This window comes from Amphiura filiformis, chromosome 16 (assembly GCF_039555335.1).
Source record: "Amphiura filiformis chromosome 16, Afil_fr2py, whole genome shotgun sequence".
In the NCBI taxonomy this organism is placed as follows: domain Eukaryota; kingdom Metazoa; phylum Echinodermata; class Ophiuroidea; order Amphilepidida; family Amphiuridae; genus Amphiura; species Amphiura filiformis.
In genome coordinates, this window is record NC_092643.1 from 50,400,642 (window position 1) to 50,417,712 (window position 17,071).

General features: G+C 40.2%; 1 protein-coding gene across 1 annotated transcript; it reads left to right on the forward strand.

Annotated features, from left to right (window-relative positions):
• Positions 1-334: 334 nt before the first annotated feature.
• LOC140136150 (zinc finger protein 236-like) lies at positions 335-16,775 on the forward strand. The gene is made up of 8 exons (XM_072157854.1): positions 335-450; positions 3,159-3,508; positions 4,083-4,228; positions 5,134-5,267; positions 6,770-11,316; positions 13,206-13,452; positions 14,088-14,222; positions 16,623-16,775. Exons 1-8 carry the CDS (start codon positions 399-401, stop codon positions 16,757-16,759), a joined length of 5,748 nt encoding a protein of 1,915 aa, XP_072013955.1. The 5' UTR covers positions 335-398; the 3' UTR covers positions 16,760-16,775.
• Positions 16,776-17,071: the final 296 nt, after the last annotated feature.

Here is a 17,071-nt window from a genome sequence, read left to right on the forward strand (position 1 = left end):
ATTTTCTTGGTGATAGGCCTAATCTTGTTTTGGTTCTTCAAAGACCACAGGGTACGGTAGGGAATTGTAGGCCTAGAACCTAAAAAGATTCGTAAGCCAAAAAATGCTTCTTTGCAATATAAAACGGTTCACACTTCACTTTTCTTAACATTAGCATGCTTCATACGGGATAATAGAAGGTTCTATATTATTATTAAAAAGTTAGGCCTACACCACTGTTTTCTATTAGCTTCTATTTTAAAGCGCTGCATGATTTTAAAAGAGTGCCATGAACGAAGCAGCCGACGTTAAAACATTTACATCCGGGAGTTTGAAACTAGACTGATGACGTCATGACTTGTCTGGGAGACAGAAACCATCGCCATTTTCGGCTGTAAACTGTGTATTCCTTTGTCAAGATGCCGAGAGGAAGGCCTCCAAAGTCACGTTTTCGTACGTTTGGGGCTTCAGGTAAATTTGATAATATTTGATGTAAATTAAGGTGGAAAATTTGGGCTTTATAATTTACGTTCATTGCACTAATTGGCCGCAGAACTGTTCGTGTAGTTCCCTCTTGCGATCTACAATGTAGTTCCGTTGAATAGAAAGTGGCACAGAAAACGGGCCAATAAATTGGGCGGAATGATACGAAAATCCTGTGATATTTTCTATCATGGCGGTACGATTTAAGGGAGATTCCCTAATCAAAATGTTCTCTGAGTTTCAAGGGTAAGTTTACTTGTTATAGATTCTCACTGTGACCCGGTATATCGGTGATATAGTGAGGGATAATATTGCCAATTTTCCGACTCTTTTCAAAATTGCAATATGGCTGACGACAGTTCGTACAAAGCAGATACGGAAAACCGATCGTGACTGTTGAATTTTGCACCCCACCCACTGTATGCACAATCGATCAATGCATGAATGCACTTTTTCGTAAACAAAACATATCATGATATCATATCATCATGTCATAACCTCTTAATTTTGGTTGTCCGTCAGTCATATCAATGTCCCAGATTTTTTAGTTGTCGCAATATTTATTTGAAACTTGATTGAACTTTTATTACAACAAATGACAATTGCACTGCAATTGTTAGGTATGTTAGCCTAGGTGAATTCAAATTTGCCATCAAACTGCATCATTTTTTATATCAAATTAAAGCCCTTGAGTAAACAAAGCCAACACTGAAAACCTTTTTTTCATAGCACTTTCCGCAGCAAAGTTACTGTAGGGGCAAACTTGGATTGCTCCCCTGGTTAGCAGAAGCTTGGTACTAAATAATACAATCTTCGATGACTCGGAACCAACAACAAAAAGTGACACAAATCATCACAAATCCAAGGATACACTTTAGCTGAAACGTATCTTGATGATGTTTATTATCTTCACTTGCTATTCTTCTTCTTGTTCTTGTCACAAATAATAATTATGTTGGTTCAGGTAAAGATTAATTGTGTCTTTACCGAGAGCTTCTACACTACAATACATCAAAAACCAAGGTGACAGCCTCCAGTGCCAAATTCGGCACCAAATTACATGTGATTGATGGGCTGTAGGCTATGTTTAGCTTAACACTTCAAGGGCGCTCATCACATAAATAAACATGCCATAGGAATGCAATGATTAAGGATGCACAACACTTAAACAAACTTTGATTTTGGTAAATGGCATCAACATTTACATCTTGTCAAAGATTGACTTTCATCAAAAAGATTCAGCTGGCAAAATTCCCCAAAACTGCATTTCGGGGGTGTTTCTAGATCTTAGTCTCATGGCGATAGCAGCTTTTTTTAATGGAACTGCTATCAAAATCCCTCTAAAATTCCATGTGCGACTTGATTATCACCATAAATAATCATATATTTGGGTCAAGTGAAGTATAGAAAACATATTTATGTAGGTTTCCTTCACCGACCTATTCTCGAAAAAAATTCAAATTTCTATGTAAATATGCATTGTGCTTGGGCCCCGGTCTCGGGCGAATTTCGCTGACTAGCAAATTATGTGTTAACTAAGGTTTGCCTGGGATACCTACAATTGTCATTGCAATTTGCAATTTGCAGTTCAATCATTCAAGTTTCAAATAAATATATATAGACAGAATCTGGTTTCCATGAATACATTTGACCAAAAGGGTGAACATTATCCTGTAAATGGGTAGGCTGAAGCATCTTGCATGTTGATCTAAAGTGATGGATTTCTTAGATAGAGGCTTAAAAATCATAATGTGGCCACAAGAGGTTAAGAGCTAAGAGGTTGGGATGCCTACATGAGTACATGTACATGCAATCTCTTATTCAAGTGATCTCCAATGGCAATTTTGTCTTAAACTTGGGCCTTTCTTCAAGAGAGCCGTCGCTCTAGATCGTTGGAACTCTTGTCTGTTCTTGCCAAGGTTTGTAGTGCTTTAAGCACCACACTACAAACCATATTTCTCCTCCTACAGTGATTTTACCATTTTTTAAACACCTACTGAATAAAAACTTCAAAGAAACCCCCATTCATGACCAAATTTGTGTCAATAAATCATTGTAGTTCTGAAAGATTATTGCATGGAAGACTGAGTCATTGGACACATGAAATTGAAGAAAACAAACAAACAATTAAATAAAAAAACAACATTGATCACGTTGATATAACATTTTTGTACATACATGTACATAGGATGTTGAAAAAAATGTTCAAAAAACTTTTTCTGAAAGTATCATTTTTGGAAAATGTGATTATTTAAATGCCAAAAAGGATTTTGAGAAGAGAGAACTTTGGGAGGATAGAAAAAAAGTGAAGCGACTCAGATGGTTTTTGATTCTCGCAAACTGGTACGAAATCTAGGCCCTGATTTCATATAGGCTATTTTAGAAAATATGGGGGAAATTTTGCCTGTATGACTCAGGGACTACCTTTTGAGGAGAGCGAGAGCAATCGCTCTCTCCTGCTCTCCTTGAATCTGATAGGAGAGTGATTTTTAGCTCTCCTTAGTTGACCATTCTCTCCTTACATTCTATTGTAAATGCTCTTGAAACAGTTCTCCTTGAAGGCTCCAGAAGAGCTATTTAATGCTCTACTGCAAATTCCTAAAGATGTCCCTAGCCTTCTTAGTCTTTACACTCCCTAGCTTTTCCTTACACTCCATAGCATGTTACTCAGAATTTGTGTCATATTGTGTTTACAGGTGGCTCTATTGATTGTGAAGAAAATATCCGACCCAGAAGTCCAAACAATGGCCCTTATAAGTGTGAAATCAAAACCTGCGGCAAAGAATTTCCCAAGTGGGCTCAATATCGGCGCCACCAACGTGATCATGCCAACGACAAGCCAAATCGGTGCGACAAGTGTCCAGCATCGTACAACGTGGAGTATAACTTGAAGTTGCACAAGGCAACACATAACACAGATGAGTTGAGGTGTCCCGATTGCATGAAGACGTTCTCAAGATTGGCCAGTCTCAAGTCACATCTGATGCTCCACGAGAAAGATGAGAGCTTGATCTGTTCAGAGTGCGGTGATGAGTTTACGTTGCAGGTATGTATGTGGCCTTAAATTCTAGGAATGGGCTATTCCATTTAAAATCCACACTCCCCTTGTGGAAGATTTTGGAAATATTTTTCCCAGAGGGAGTATGAATTTCAAATGGAATGAACTCATTAAGCCGCTCCAATTGAACACCATACATACACCCTCTGAGAAAGATTCAACTTGAATCTTCCACTGAGGGATGGTGAGTTACAAATGGAGCTGCTAATGTGTTCATTCCATTTGATATTTCCAAAATGGAAGAGCCCAATGTGTGTGGGGTGGGTGGCTTTTAGTCGAGGACACACAATGAGAAATCGCTGTGTAGAGGTGTATTCACAGGAACTGCAGGCATTAAACCTTTATTGAACAGTTTTACTTGATAAACAAGTGCATAAATTGTAAAAAAAGAAGCTGTGTAGAGTTAACCTACAGTTTCCTGGAACAGAAGGTGTGTCTGTAGTAAGGTGATTAAAACCCGCTAAAATAAAAATAAAATAAAAATGTGCTATTTGAAACATACAAAATGTGTGTGAACATGAAAAGGACTTATTATGCTACTATTCATTGACTTTTCCAACAGATTGATCTTGACAGTCATCTGGACGAGCACCGCGAGGAGAGAAGCGGAGAGCAACGTGTACATAAATGCAAGACGTGTGGTGAAGAATTCAACATGATCTATCTGCTCAAAGAGCATCAAAGGATACAACACAATAGGTTCAAAGGGTGAGTAAGAAAGATGGTAGCTTAAAGTTAGAACCCAGGAAAATTTGTGTGTGTAGAAAATAACTTGTCGTTTTGCTCAATTACGCTATTGACGCCAAAATTATCACTAGTGCACAGAATTTGATGAATTTCCACAAATTAGCTGTTTAATTGAGCAAGGAAATCAATTACCAGAAATATAATGGTTGTCAATGAATTTGACAGAGATAAGAAAGGAGTTGAAAAAAAAACAGCAACCATCTTCCAGGCCATCCCTTGACAGTGATCTATAACCTGTTTACAAAATGCACTTTGAACTGTATAATATAGATGTACTTGCTGCGTAACAGGTTCATTTGAGCAAAGAATGAACTGCAATCGGGCATTTTGCAGCGTGACATATCACTGTGCTTAAAGTTTTACTGAACATGTTCACCAGGACTGTTTGATTGAAGCATATTAGCAAATTATTCTTATTTCTAGTCCAGTAAATTAATACGGTACTCTGTTTTACTGGACTAGAATTCTGCTATTATGGTACCGGTACTGGATCATTATGATGATATATACTTTACTATACTTGTTACCACAGAAGACGGAACATTGAAAGTCTTGAAAACATTTAAACTCATTTATAATCTTTTTAACTGTAAATTTAATATACTATACATGTATAACCTCTGTGCCTCTGCTGTTTTCAACAGGACAGGGAGAGGTATACATAGGGCACACCTATCTAAACCAACCAACCAACCAACCAAATGTTTACTAGGTTTTAAATGATGCTTTCAAAATTGAAAGCAATGGCCAGCATTTCTCGGATATTAAACCTGCCTGGATCTATAACACATGAAAAATCTTGTCTATCATCCAATGGTTCACCTGTGTAAAAACAATGTATTCCTTTTTTCCTTTTTCTCACGCAGAGCCAAAAGTCTGAGTGCTGCCACCCAGAAGAGACGCGTACCTGACAGATCTGGTTTTATTCATGTCTGCACACATTGTGGGAAAAGCTTCCAGAAACCAAGCCAGTTAGTACGCCATGTTAGAGTACATACAGGTAGGTCATAAATTGTGACCCGGCAGCACAAACGAGCCGTAAATTCCCTAAATTGTATTCTGTGTTATGGTGTAAAATGTGTACGAAGGTCGTATTCATCAATAACTTAAGCTGGCCCGACTTCCGTCTTATTTTGATAGTCAAAAACTAATCAATAATCCTATTGTTGAAGTGGATAATAAGCTTCTACCTTAGATGGCCGGCTATAGAACTTTTAATAGCTCTGGTCTTTGTTTGCTTTTGCTAAATCCTGCTCAAGTGGTGGGTTACCAGGCATTGTATTTTGTACAGGTATGCATAACCAACAATTAACAATGAGAGAACTTTCTTAAACCTCGTTGACTTGGGGATTATTTGAAATGACCGCCAATTATGACTGTTTGATATATATTGCCAGCAATGTGGAAAAAGAGACACATGTAAAAACGTAAAAAGCTATAATTTTGAAGGAGCTAAGTTTAACAAACCATAACCTCGCTTCTGGATATCGTTTGAAGTCAAATGATATACCATTTTAAAGTTTATGATGTTTATTTTTTAAACACGAAATAAAACAAAATTGACCGGGGAGGACTTTACGGCTCATTCGCCGTGGACGGTCACTATTCATTTTAGGTAGTACTGCATAATTCTGCCCAGAATTTTTGAAAAATCTCGCCATAACATTGCCATCAACAATCAGTTGATGATAAGTTTCAACTGATGGCATTAATAAGCTGCTAGCTGCCAGAAAAAGCTATGCAGTGGCAAGGCCAGCAAGTAATTTCTAGTTGCAACAACTGGTGATGAACGATGGCCGCAGAAGTCAGTGGCAAACGATGTAGTTATGTCTGACTGGTATGTGTGTTGAACCTGTGACTCAAATCAAACAGATGTCATGGAAACCAATTTGTCAGCAAGGTCTGCATGGCCCATGAAATCTTTATACCCAATTTAGGTAGACATCTAAATCTTGATTTATCCAGATTTGTATATTTGGCTTTCATGATTCTTTTGTTAAAAAATGGAAAGGTTATTAGCCCTTACACATTGAAACCATTAGTTGTTATGGATAGATGCGAAGTCTATATGAGCAATTCCAGTTGAAATCCGTAAACCCCGTATGGAAGACATACCTTAATCTTTCACACGGAGTGTGAATTTCAAATGTGGTTGCATGAATGGGTCACTCCATTTGAAATGGATATCCCAATGTTACAAGTTGGGTTGGCAACAGTTGACAAAGGACATGGGCCTTGAAGATTTTTGCCTTTGAGCATTCTCTATGTATTTTTGTATATCGCTCCTACATTTGACACTTTTTGTAAGGACGTATAACACCATTTGTAAGGACTTGACCAATCATTTGTTATTTTCTGTTTTTGCAGATACAGAAGGTCCTTACAAATGTCCTCAATGTAAAAAAGCATTCAATCAGACATTCCCTACATATTATTGTTTATAACTCCTACATATGACACCATTCTTGACCAGTCTTTTGTTATTATTTTCTGTTTTTTCAGGAGAACGTCCTTACAAGTGTCCTCAATGTGAAAAAGCATTCAATCAAAAGGGAGCCTTACAGATACACCTGTCAAAACATACCGGTGAAAGGCGACACATATGTGACCTGTGCCAGCATCCATTCTCACAAAAAGGCAACCTTAGAGCTCACATTGCTCGTGTCCATGAAATCAACGTTACCATGGAACAGTCCTTCCCGTGCGAAGAGTGTCCATGCGTGTTCAGAAAACTCGGGAGCTTAAACGCTCATATCAGTCGAATGCATGGCGATCCGGGCCCTCCGTCAATGGTAACATTGAAAGCCAGTTTAATGTTAGCTGCCAAAGGTAACCAGAGTGATGGTGGTGCACAACAAGCAGCTAAGGATATCATGCCTAATGTAGACTTGCCAGAGACTACTCTAAGTGCAGTCAGCGAAGTTATTCATCAGCTGCTAGAGTTGTCCGAGCACACCACGGACACTGCCGAAGCACACCAGCAGATACAACGTATAGCATTGGGAGCCAATTTGACGTCCGATATCTTGCAGCAGGCTCTGGAGAACAGTGGACTCTTAGGAGGAGGTGGTGGTGGTGGTGAACCACAGCAAACAGTAGATGGCAGTAACTTGACTTCTTCTGGGGTGCCAAGGCTAGCCCAATCTGTTGCCGAACTCTTGCAGGCCCAACAGAAGCAAGTCATCATTCGACCAAGGGGCGTGGGACGACTCCACACCTGCAGATACTGCAACAAGAGTTTCAAGAAACCGAGTGATCTTGTTCGACACGGAAGAATTCACACCCACGAGAAGCCATTCAAATGCACCCAGTGTTTTAGAGCTTTTACAGTTAAGAGCACTCTAACGGCTCATATGAAAACCCACACAGGAATCAAAGAATACAAGTGTCATGTGTGTCATAAGATGTTTGCTACTCACGGTAGCCTGAAAGTCCATCTGAGACTTCACACAGGTACCAAGCCATTTGACTGCCCTCACTGCGATAAAAAATTCCGCACGTCTGGTCACCGTAAGACGCACATCGCTTCGCATTTCAAAGACGCAAGTCAGCGGAGACCACGACGAGTGCCGAAAACTCGTCCGCAGAAACCAGACATAGATCTTCCTGATGTACCGTTACAAGAACCAATATTGATCACGGATACTGGGTTTATTCAACAGCCACCACCGAGAAACTCCAGCTTATATAATCAATATCTTGGAAGTGGTTTGGAGCAAGGTGGTACCAGCGTGGACAGACCATATAAATGTGGATACTGTGCCAAAGGCTTCAAAAAATCCAGCCACTTGAAGCAACACATCAGATCACATACTGGTGAACGTCCTTTCAAGTGCTTACAGTGTGGCAAATGCTTTGTTTCTTCCGGTGTTCTTAAAGCTCACAGCAGAACACACACAGGCATGAAGGCATACAAGTGTCTCATCTGTGACGGTACATTCACTACCAACGGAAGCTTGAAACGGCACATGTCAACACATAGTGAAGTAAGGCCATTCATGTGTCCTTACTGTCAGAAGACGTTCAAGACATCGGTGAATTGTAAGAAGCACATGAAGACTCACAAGAGGGAGTTGGGAATGCAGGCTAAGCAACAACAAGAAGCGGAGCAAGTTGGGCAAGGACCGGATGATCTAGTCGAGGTACCGGTACAAGTGCAACCGGTTGAGATGCAAGTCACCACTCAAGTGTCCATACAGGAATCACAAGATACCATCACAGACCAGCTGGTTGAGCAGGCACAGAATGCACTTCTTGGTCTTCAGCAAAGTCAGCTTAGTCAGGAGACATTGGCTCAGCAGGCAGCTTTGGCAGAGACAACCTTGGCTCCACAGGCCATCATACAACAGCCATTATTACAAGCTGGGCTTATGCAGGATACCTCTACACAGGATACTCTAACTCAGGCTGCACTTGGAGCCCAAGTACAAGCACTGAACACGCAAGCATTTGGACAACAAGTTCTAGCAACATTGACCAACAACCAACATAATTTAAACCAGGAAGCTCATGTTAGTCTTCAGACGCAGCAGATTCAGCAACAACTGGAAGCCATTACAGGTCAGAGTTCATCCTTGATTCAGCAAAGCAATATTCAGCAGCTGCAGAAAGATATCCAATCTTTGCAAACCAGGGCAAAAGAAGCTATTTTAAGAACGGATGGTGAAGAGGGAAAAAGAACATACAGATGTGGATATTGCGGGAAGGCATTTAAGAAATCGAGCCATTTAAAGCAGCATATTCGATCACATACTGGGGAAAAACCCTACACCTGTACACAGTGTGGTCGTTCATTTGTGTCATCTGGTGTCTTGAAAGCGCATCAGAGAACGCACAGTGGTATTAAAGCTTTTAAGTGTACTGTTTGTGAGTGTACGTTTACAACCAATGGCTCGTTAACAAGGCACATGAATGTTCATACCACTTCCAAACATTTCGCTTGTCCAGAGTGTGGAGAGCAGTTCAGAACTGGGTTGAATTTAAAGCGCCATATGAAACAACATCGTGGAGAAGTCACGGAAGAGAGTGAAATTGAGCTTCCACGCCGTACCAGACAAGTGGTGCGGCTAACCGAAGAAGAGGCGAAAACTCTTGCACACTCTAACCCACCAAAACATGCCACGGTTTCAGAGAAAATCTTGATTCAGTCGGCAGCAGAGAAAGGTCGTGTGAGTGAGATAGTAGCGGATAAGCATAAGGAATTGGAAAAGCAGCCCAAATTTGCCAATCAGTGTCAGAATTGTCCAAAGAGCTTTAAGAAGCCAAGTGATTTGGTACGGCACATCAGGATTCACACCGGAGAGAAGCCTTTTAAATGTGATGAATGTGGCAAAAAATTCACTGTCAAATCCACGCTAGATTGCCACATGCGTACACATCGGGGCTCCAAGTTGATCAATTGCCATGTCTGCAATACGATGTTTGCGACAAAAGGCAGTTTGAAAGTTCACATGCGTTTGCACACTGGAGCCAAACCATTCAAGTGTCCACAGTGCAACGAAATGTTTCGCACATCAGGATCGCGCAAGATGCACATACAGAACGTTCACGAGAAACCACCTGAGGGACAAGTTAAGAAACCAGAGATTCGTCGGAGCGTGCCGAGGAGCAAGATCGTTGAGGAACAACCTGGTGAGACAGTTGAAATGTTGGAGAGTGAGGTCGAAGAGCAGGCACAGGTGCCTCAAATTAATGTGACAGAACAGGTGTTGTTACAACAGCAACAAACACAGCAACAACAAGTATTTGCGGGCCAGCAGGTGTTGCCCATTACTATTGCAGGGCAGGAAACATTGGCAGCATTCCCAGAAGGTGCCACTATATTACAAGGCCTTGATGGTTTGCAATTGCAGCTTACAGCAACCAACCTGGGACAGAACTTTCAGATCCAAGGATTGGATCCTAGCATCACGGTACAGATCGATCCAAGTTTACTGCAGCAGCTTCAACAAGGCAGCTTCAACCCTATCATGTTGCAGGCATCGGATTTGAACCTTGGTAATGCAACGCTACAGTTGTCGCAAGAAAATCAAGGATTGGGTCAAACAACTTTGTTGACCACTCAGCCAGATGGCATGACACAAGCTACTGTCCACGGCACAGATGCGCAAGGAAATCTGTTAGTACAAGTGGCCCCCAATGGAGCCATAGAGACAGTCATTCAACCACAGATGGCACAAATTGGTCAGACACAGGTACAGTTAGCCGAATCATTGGGTGTGGCAACTACAGCTGTAACATCAGCAGATTCAATAGTAACCGTCCCATTCCCTATGATGCAAACCCAAACTACAGTAGCCGAGGTGTCAGGGGTGGTATCAGCAGCTGGAGCGGGACAGAATAGCACAGTTGTGACGCCGACTTCTGCAGCTACACCCATCCAGATTCATGCAACTCAGACAGATGCCATTGCAAGTCAACAGTTACATGCCGCTGCATTGCCAAGCACCACCCAGACAATGGCAGTGTCCCAAGCCACAGATGCTGCAATGAGCCAATCAACATTGACTAACTCACAAGCCGACAGAATACTTAGTCAGGTGCTGAGCGCTAATACCACCCCAAGCGAGCCGACGTTAGGTTTCACATCTGAGACTAACCTGCAAGCCAACACCGCTGCCCAAATAAATCCAAACCTGCTTTCACTTCCTAGCGATGCATTGAATCTCTCACAAAATTTGATCTTGCCACCGACCATTAACACCATGGTTGCCACATCCTCTGCTCCTTCAACTTCTCAAGAAGCTAGTTTAGTGACTGCGACCGCAGGTGCAGTTCCGGTCTCGGCAGTGAGCCATCAAGAGCCTGGTGATGTTAATGTGACAAACACATACGGTGTGGTTGAACCGGGATTGCAAGATGCGGCAGTGTCGGGCCAAGAGAGTATGGAGTTGGACCCAAGTACAGCAGGTGTGGTGGAACAGCCAACAGATGCAGAAGGATCTGCACCTGGTGTTGCTGGTGGCAAACAAGGGGTGAAGATTACTGTGACTGAGGCTGCAGCATCAATTGGATCCATATACCAATGCTCTGAAGAAGGTTGCACTGAGGTAAGTGAATGATGGGTTATAATTCATTAACAATACTTGGTAACTACAATAATTGTTTTGCCTTTTGGTGTTATCAGTTTTTTGCATGAAGTGCACCGGAAAATGTTATATGTGCGTAAAGAAGGTGTACATGTATGTGGATCAAAAATCAACATATTGCCAATAAACCTAAAGTGTATCAAATTTGGCACCTGCTTTATTGGCAATTGTGAGTGGTAAAGTACATTTTGGTCTAGACATTTCTTGCCTGGATGGACATTTTTAAATATAAGCCTTCTATAATTAATAATCTCACACGAAGGCACAGAATGATCATGAACTTGGACAATATCCAGACATAACATAACATAACATAACATAACATAACATAACAACGGCGCTTGATATAGCGCAATACCAAAAATATGAACATTGCGCTTTACAAATATACAAAAATAACAACAGTAAAATACATTATACAAATATTAACTGTCTATAAGTGTGATGGTGAAATATAATCACGAGGTGAAAGATGGATTGTTCCATTCCACGAGCGAAACGGCGAGTGGAATGGAACAATACATTTTCACCGAGTGATTATATTTCACCATTACACGACATTTTAAGACAGTTAATATTTGTTTATATCACTCATGCATAAATTCTATTACTAAAATACTATTTAAGGTAGGAAATACATTTTTCATCAACATAACGCCGTGTTTTGCCGTGGTATACTTCACATTTTGGGGTCCACCCATAACTTCATCGAAGTCGAAGAGTCAGCGCGTATGGCTTGCGCAAGGCGCCTCTGACAGAGCACATGATGGTAAAGACTATCACACGGAGAGGGTGATAGTAAAAATGATAAATGGTAATCAACCAATGAACTGTCTAGAATTTATGTATGAGTGATATAATAGAAAATATACGCTTTAAGACCCTTTTTAAAAGATTCAACTGTGAGAGCAGTGCGGAGTGTAGCCGGTAACTGGTTCCAGAGGGTTGGACCAGACACACTAAATGAACCATCACCAATTTTTCTCTTACTCCTGGGGATGACAAGGCGAGTAATATTAAGCTCAGAGCGAAGGCCCTTCCTAGGTGGAATGTAGGTAGCGATGTAGTCAGTGAGATATATTGGTGATAGTCCATTTAGCACTTTGAATACGTGAAGAATAATTTTAAATCAGACTTGGACAATCAGATAAAAAGTTAATAATATCCAGGCTAGGTGAAGTAGTGAGTTGTATGGTAGCTTTAAGCCACAGTGTCTGGTCACACCTGGACCAATGGATGGGATAGGAAGCTTTATTTTACCATGGAGGCCCAAATCAACAAAGTTTTCACAGTGTTCAGGATTAATCCTGACTTCAGGATTTGGTTTAATCTTTCCTTCCTTGCACAAAGTTTGTAGGACAATTCAGATTTCAGGAATTTTTCCAGTAGTTCAGGTTTTTCTGTTAACACCTACTTAAATCCTTGAATTCTGCCCTAAAACATGCAGGAATGTGAATAATTTGAAAATTGCACGGAAGCAATCGTAATCCTAATCTCTTGCTGATCATAATTGTGACACTAACACTGATCTTAATTATAAAACCTAACCCTAAACACAGGCGCATGATGCATGCCAATATGGTCGAAAATGAGTTTTACATATGTTTATAAAGAGGACATTTAAAGCTTTCGAAAACTGAAAACCCCCTGTTGATACGACTTTTCTTAGCGAAGTTCAGTCAATTTATCAATCGCTGAAAACAATATTAAACAAAAGTATTTTAACACTTTCTTTACCAATATCTCAAAATCAATATTAGCGACATCCGACTCATTTCCCTTGATGGTGTCACATATATGCAAAGTCCCGTCGCCGCCATATTGATAATATTTTGTCTTGTGATCTGTAGGTATTCACTCAGATGTCACTTCTACGCCAGCACCAGAGTGAAGCTCACGAGTCTGTTCGTCCCCACGTCTGTATTGTCTGTGGCAAAGGTTTCAAACGCCCCGGTCATCTGAAGGAGCATATGAACACACACATGCCAGAGAGCATCACACAGAAATCCAGTAAACCTACCCCGCACAAGTGCAATCATTGCTCCAAGGGATTTGCTAAACCGAGTCAGTTGGAGAGGCATATCAGAATACACACAGGTAATTACTGCGCTATCATGGCATAATAGTGCAAGTCAATTATTTAAAGTTCATACACTCTTAAATAGAACCAATCGGAGCAAACGTTAGAAAAATGCAACCCATGCATTGACTATGTATAATGCACGGACGCGTACTAAAGTACTAAATAAAAAAATTTGGCCACAATTTGGATTACTCCAAATGAGTGTGAAATGAATTATAGGAAGGCACCAATTACCTGAAGCCATCAAAAGGGGAAGATCTTTTTCAACAGATATGTTAGTTGTGATAGGGCTAAAGAGATAAGACCCAAAGGAAATCGACTCCGCCATGTTTGTGCATTACTCATGGAAAGCAAAATAGTATACCTCTGGATTATTTTCCATGCACCCAGTAAACTTTGATCCAAAGTGCATTGCGGTGTGTTCAAGCCTCTGTAATGTTACGGATTCTCTTCGATAAATGCCAGCAGTACACTAGTTTGGTTTCCATGCATGACACACTAAGATGGCAGATATACCAGAGCGTTAACTACGCAAGGGGGAATACTGAGTGGGTTCTCTTTGGATTTCATTGTACAAAATCTAATACAGGACTTTAAAAACTTGTAAGTGTAAGAATAACAAGAGACTTACTTGATTATTATGATGCAGGTGAGAGACCATTCCAGTGTCCCAAGTGTGAGAAAGCGTTCAACCAGAAGAACGCCCTCAACATCCACATGACTAAACACACAGGAGAGAAACCATACAGATGTGGGTTCTGTGAGCAGGCATTTTCACAAAAAGGTAAGTTGGATAGAAATTTTTGAGCATTTTTAGCCAGATTGGGAAGGACGGGTTAGTGTAGTGGTCTTCTCACTCGCTTCTCACCACTGCGGTCCGAAGTCAATTCCCCGGGTTGCCACCTGTGAGTTTGGTTACCGATTCATTCTCCTCGCAGGTTTTTCTGTGGGTGCTCCAGTTTTCATCATGCTTCTAAAATTGGACCTCTGCCCATTCCCTGTCCAGTCATATTCGGTTGGCACCCTTTTAATTTAGTAGCCTTTGAACACTGTTGGCTGAATGTTATCAATAAATCAATTGCACAGCATTAGCTTATATGTGACATGATCAAGGGGAATGAGTCACATGTCGACCCTAGTCAAAAATGAGTTTTACACATGTTTCTAAAACGGACATTTACAGCTTTCAGAAACTGAAAACCCCATGTTGATACAACTTTTCTTTGCGAAGTTATGTCAATTTATCAATCGCTGAAAACAATATAAAACAAAAGAATTTTAACACTTACTTTGCTAATATCTCAAGATAAATATTAGCGACATCTGACTCATTCCCCTGGATCGTGTCACATATGTATTGGCAAACTCTGTCTGAATGCGTACGTGTTTGCCGACAAACGAGGACACACACAAGATTTTTCACCCTAAACTGTGGACCTACTTCCAACCGAGGACTGTCCTCGGTCTCAAACTGCTGCAAAAGACCTCAAATGCATGCTAGATGCTTTAAACGCTATTTGCCTGAAACCGAGGACCACACGTGTAAAAACTACCGTCCGCAGGGTGATGGCTAAAATTCCGCTTTGTATTATACACACAAAAATCCGCCATTTTAATCCACGGTTAGGCGATGAAAACATCATACACACGTCCTCGGTTAGATAGCAAAACACAATGTCCACGTTTGGAGGCAAACACAGACTGGGGTGGTCTTGTGTCTGACAGGTTGTACAATAAAATAAAATACACTGACGCCACAAATTAATGCCACTTTTTACCTCAGGGTCATGCCCCTGGCAGTAGGAGGTGTTGACAGTTAGGATAAAAAGGTCAAGCATGTGCTGTTTTTAATATCTATTAACACCATTCAGGACAAAGGGCTTGTATTTCAAATACATCACTGACATGCTTCACTTACCTTCATACTTATTTCTTATACATTTTGAATGGAACATTTGAACTATTTCTTGGATTGTTGATACACATAAAAAAGGGAAAAGGTTGATTAAGAAAGTAATTATACAGGGTGTCCCAGAATGATTTATACCGTGTTTGAACAAAATATCAAAAATATATAGTCAACAGTGTATCTAATTTTAATAAGTGCAATATAATGCCACACATGTCTCCTACTTATTCTGTGACTTTCATGGAAATAGCTTGATTTGTTTTGGCGTGACATTGCTATTACTGAAAATGGACGAAAACTGCATGTGCGTAATTTACAGTGCAAAGGCATCACAACACATGGATCCTTTATCACCTTCGTCCAGCCGCACTGTGCAATATATTGGAGAAATCTTACATTCTTTAATGGGAAATACACCAAATTTGGCACAGATGTAGAGCTTACAATGCTAAATAATTCTTGATATGGGATTAAGTGAAACATTTCAATATGACATCAGATATTTATGTTGAAAAACATACTTTTTATGTGATTTTTACCACATTTTTTACCCCAAAATGTCATTATTACAGAGGATATAACTTCCTCAAGGATCCTCCGCAGTAAATGTTAATCTTCTTCGTTACGTTGCTGTGGGTTTGCCAATATACTGTGGACATAAATGCATGCTGTGACACTAAGGACGAACCTTCTCTATACTTTTATGAAAAACCCATCTCTGCCAGCATTTCAAATGATGAAACTCACACACCTCAATAATTGTCTTCAAAACTGTCGCCATAGACAAAATTAGTTTAAGGTCACTCAAGCGTAGCAAATCCTTTATTCCATACAATGATTGCTTCGTAACATCATAAATAAACGATAGATATCGACTATTTCATAGAAGTAAGAACAGGACACAGCAATATACTGCATAACATTACTTTGTGCTGAACGGTTAGTAATTTTACAGATTTTCAAAATAGGTTGCTTTGTCAAAACTTGGAATTCACCATTTTTACGCAATCCTCTCTAACTTCTACTAGAAACAGCAAATTTTTAAAATCTAAAAAATCTGAGAAAGCTAAATATATGTAGAACTTAAATTGTAAAACAATTTGACCAACAGATATGCCGTTCATACCTAACAAATTCCATCTTTCTCGGTATAAATCATTCTGGGACACCCTGTATGTCAAATGAAAATATGAGAAGGGGGAAAAATATCAAACAAAAGTAATGTAATGATTTGTAAATAAACTTTTAAATAACTTCTGTCCTGATTTATTGTAGGCAACCTGAAAGTACACATGCAACGAAGTCATCTATCAGCAGGTGCAGACGGCCAGGTACAGGATGATGCTTTGGTATTACCAGGATCTAGCCAAGAAAGTGAAACCATCGATTTCTTTAATGAATTTGGTAGTTAGTATAGCAGCTTGGAATGCTGAGGTTGATGATGACGACGACAAGGATAGCAATGCTGATGCAACAAGATTTGTGAATCAGCAAAATTAGCAGATTATGGACTTTGTATATTGTCAACTTGAAAACAGAATGCTAGGGTATAATAGATAACAAAATACTAGGATTGCAAGTGTGATAGCTGATCCGGTGGGGGGGGATGATACAGGTTTAAAATTTTCAGAGGCTGAAAAGGCTAAAATTGGCTCAAAATAGGCTGATTTTGCATGATATTACAGAATTTGCCCTGTTTCCGCCACTGTGGACTACTAAAGAAA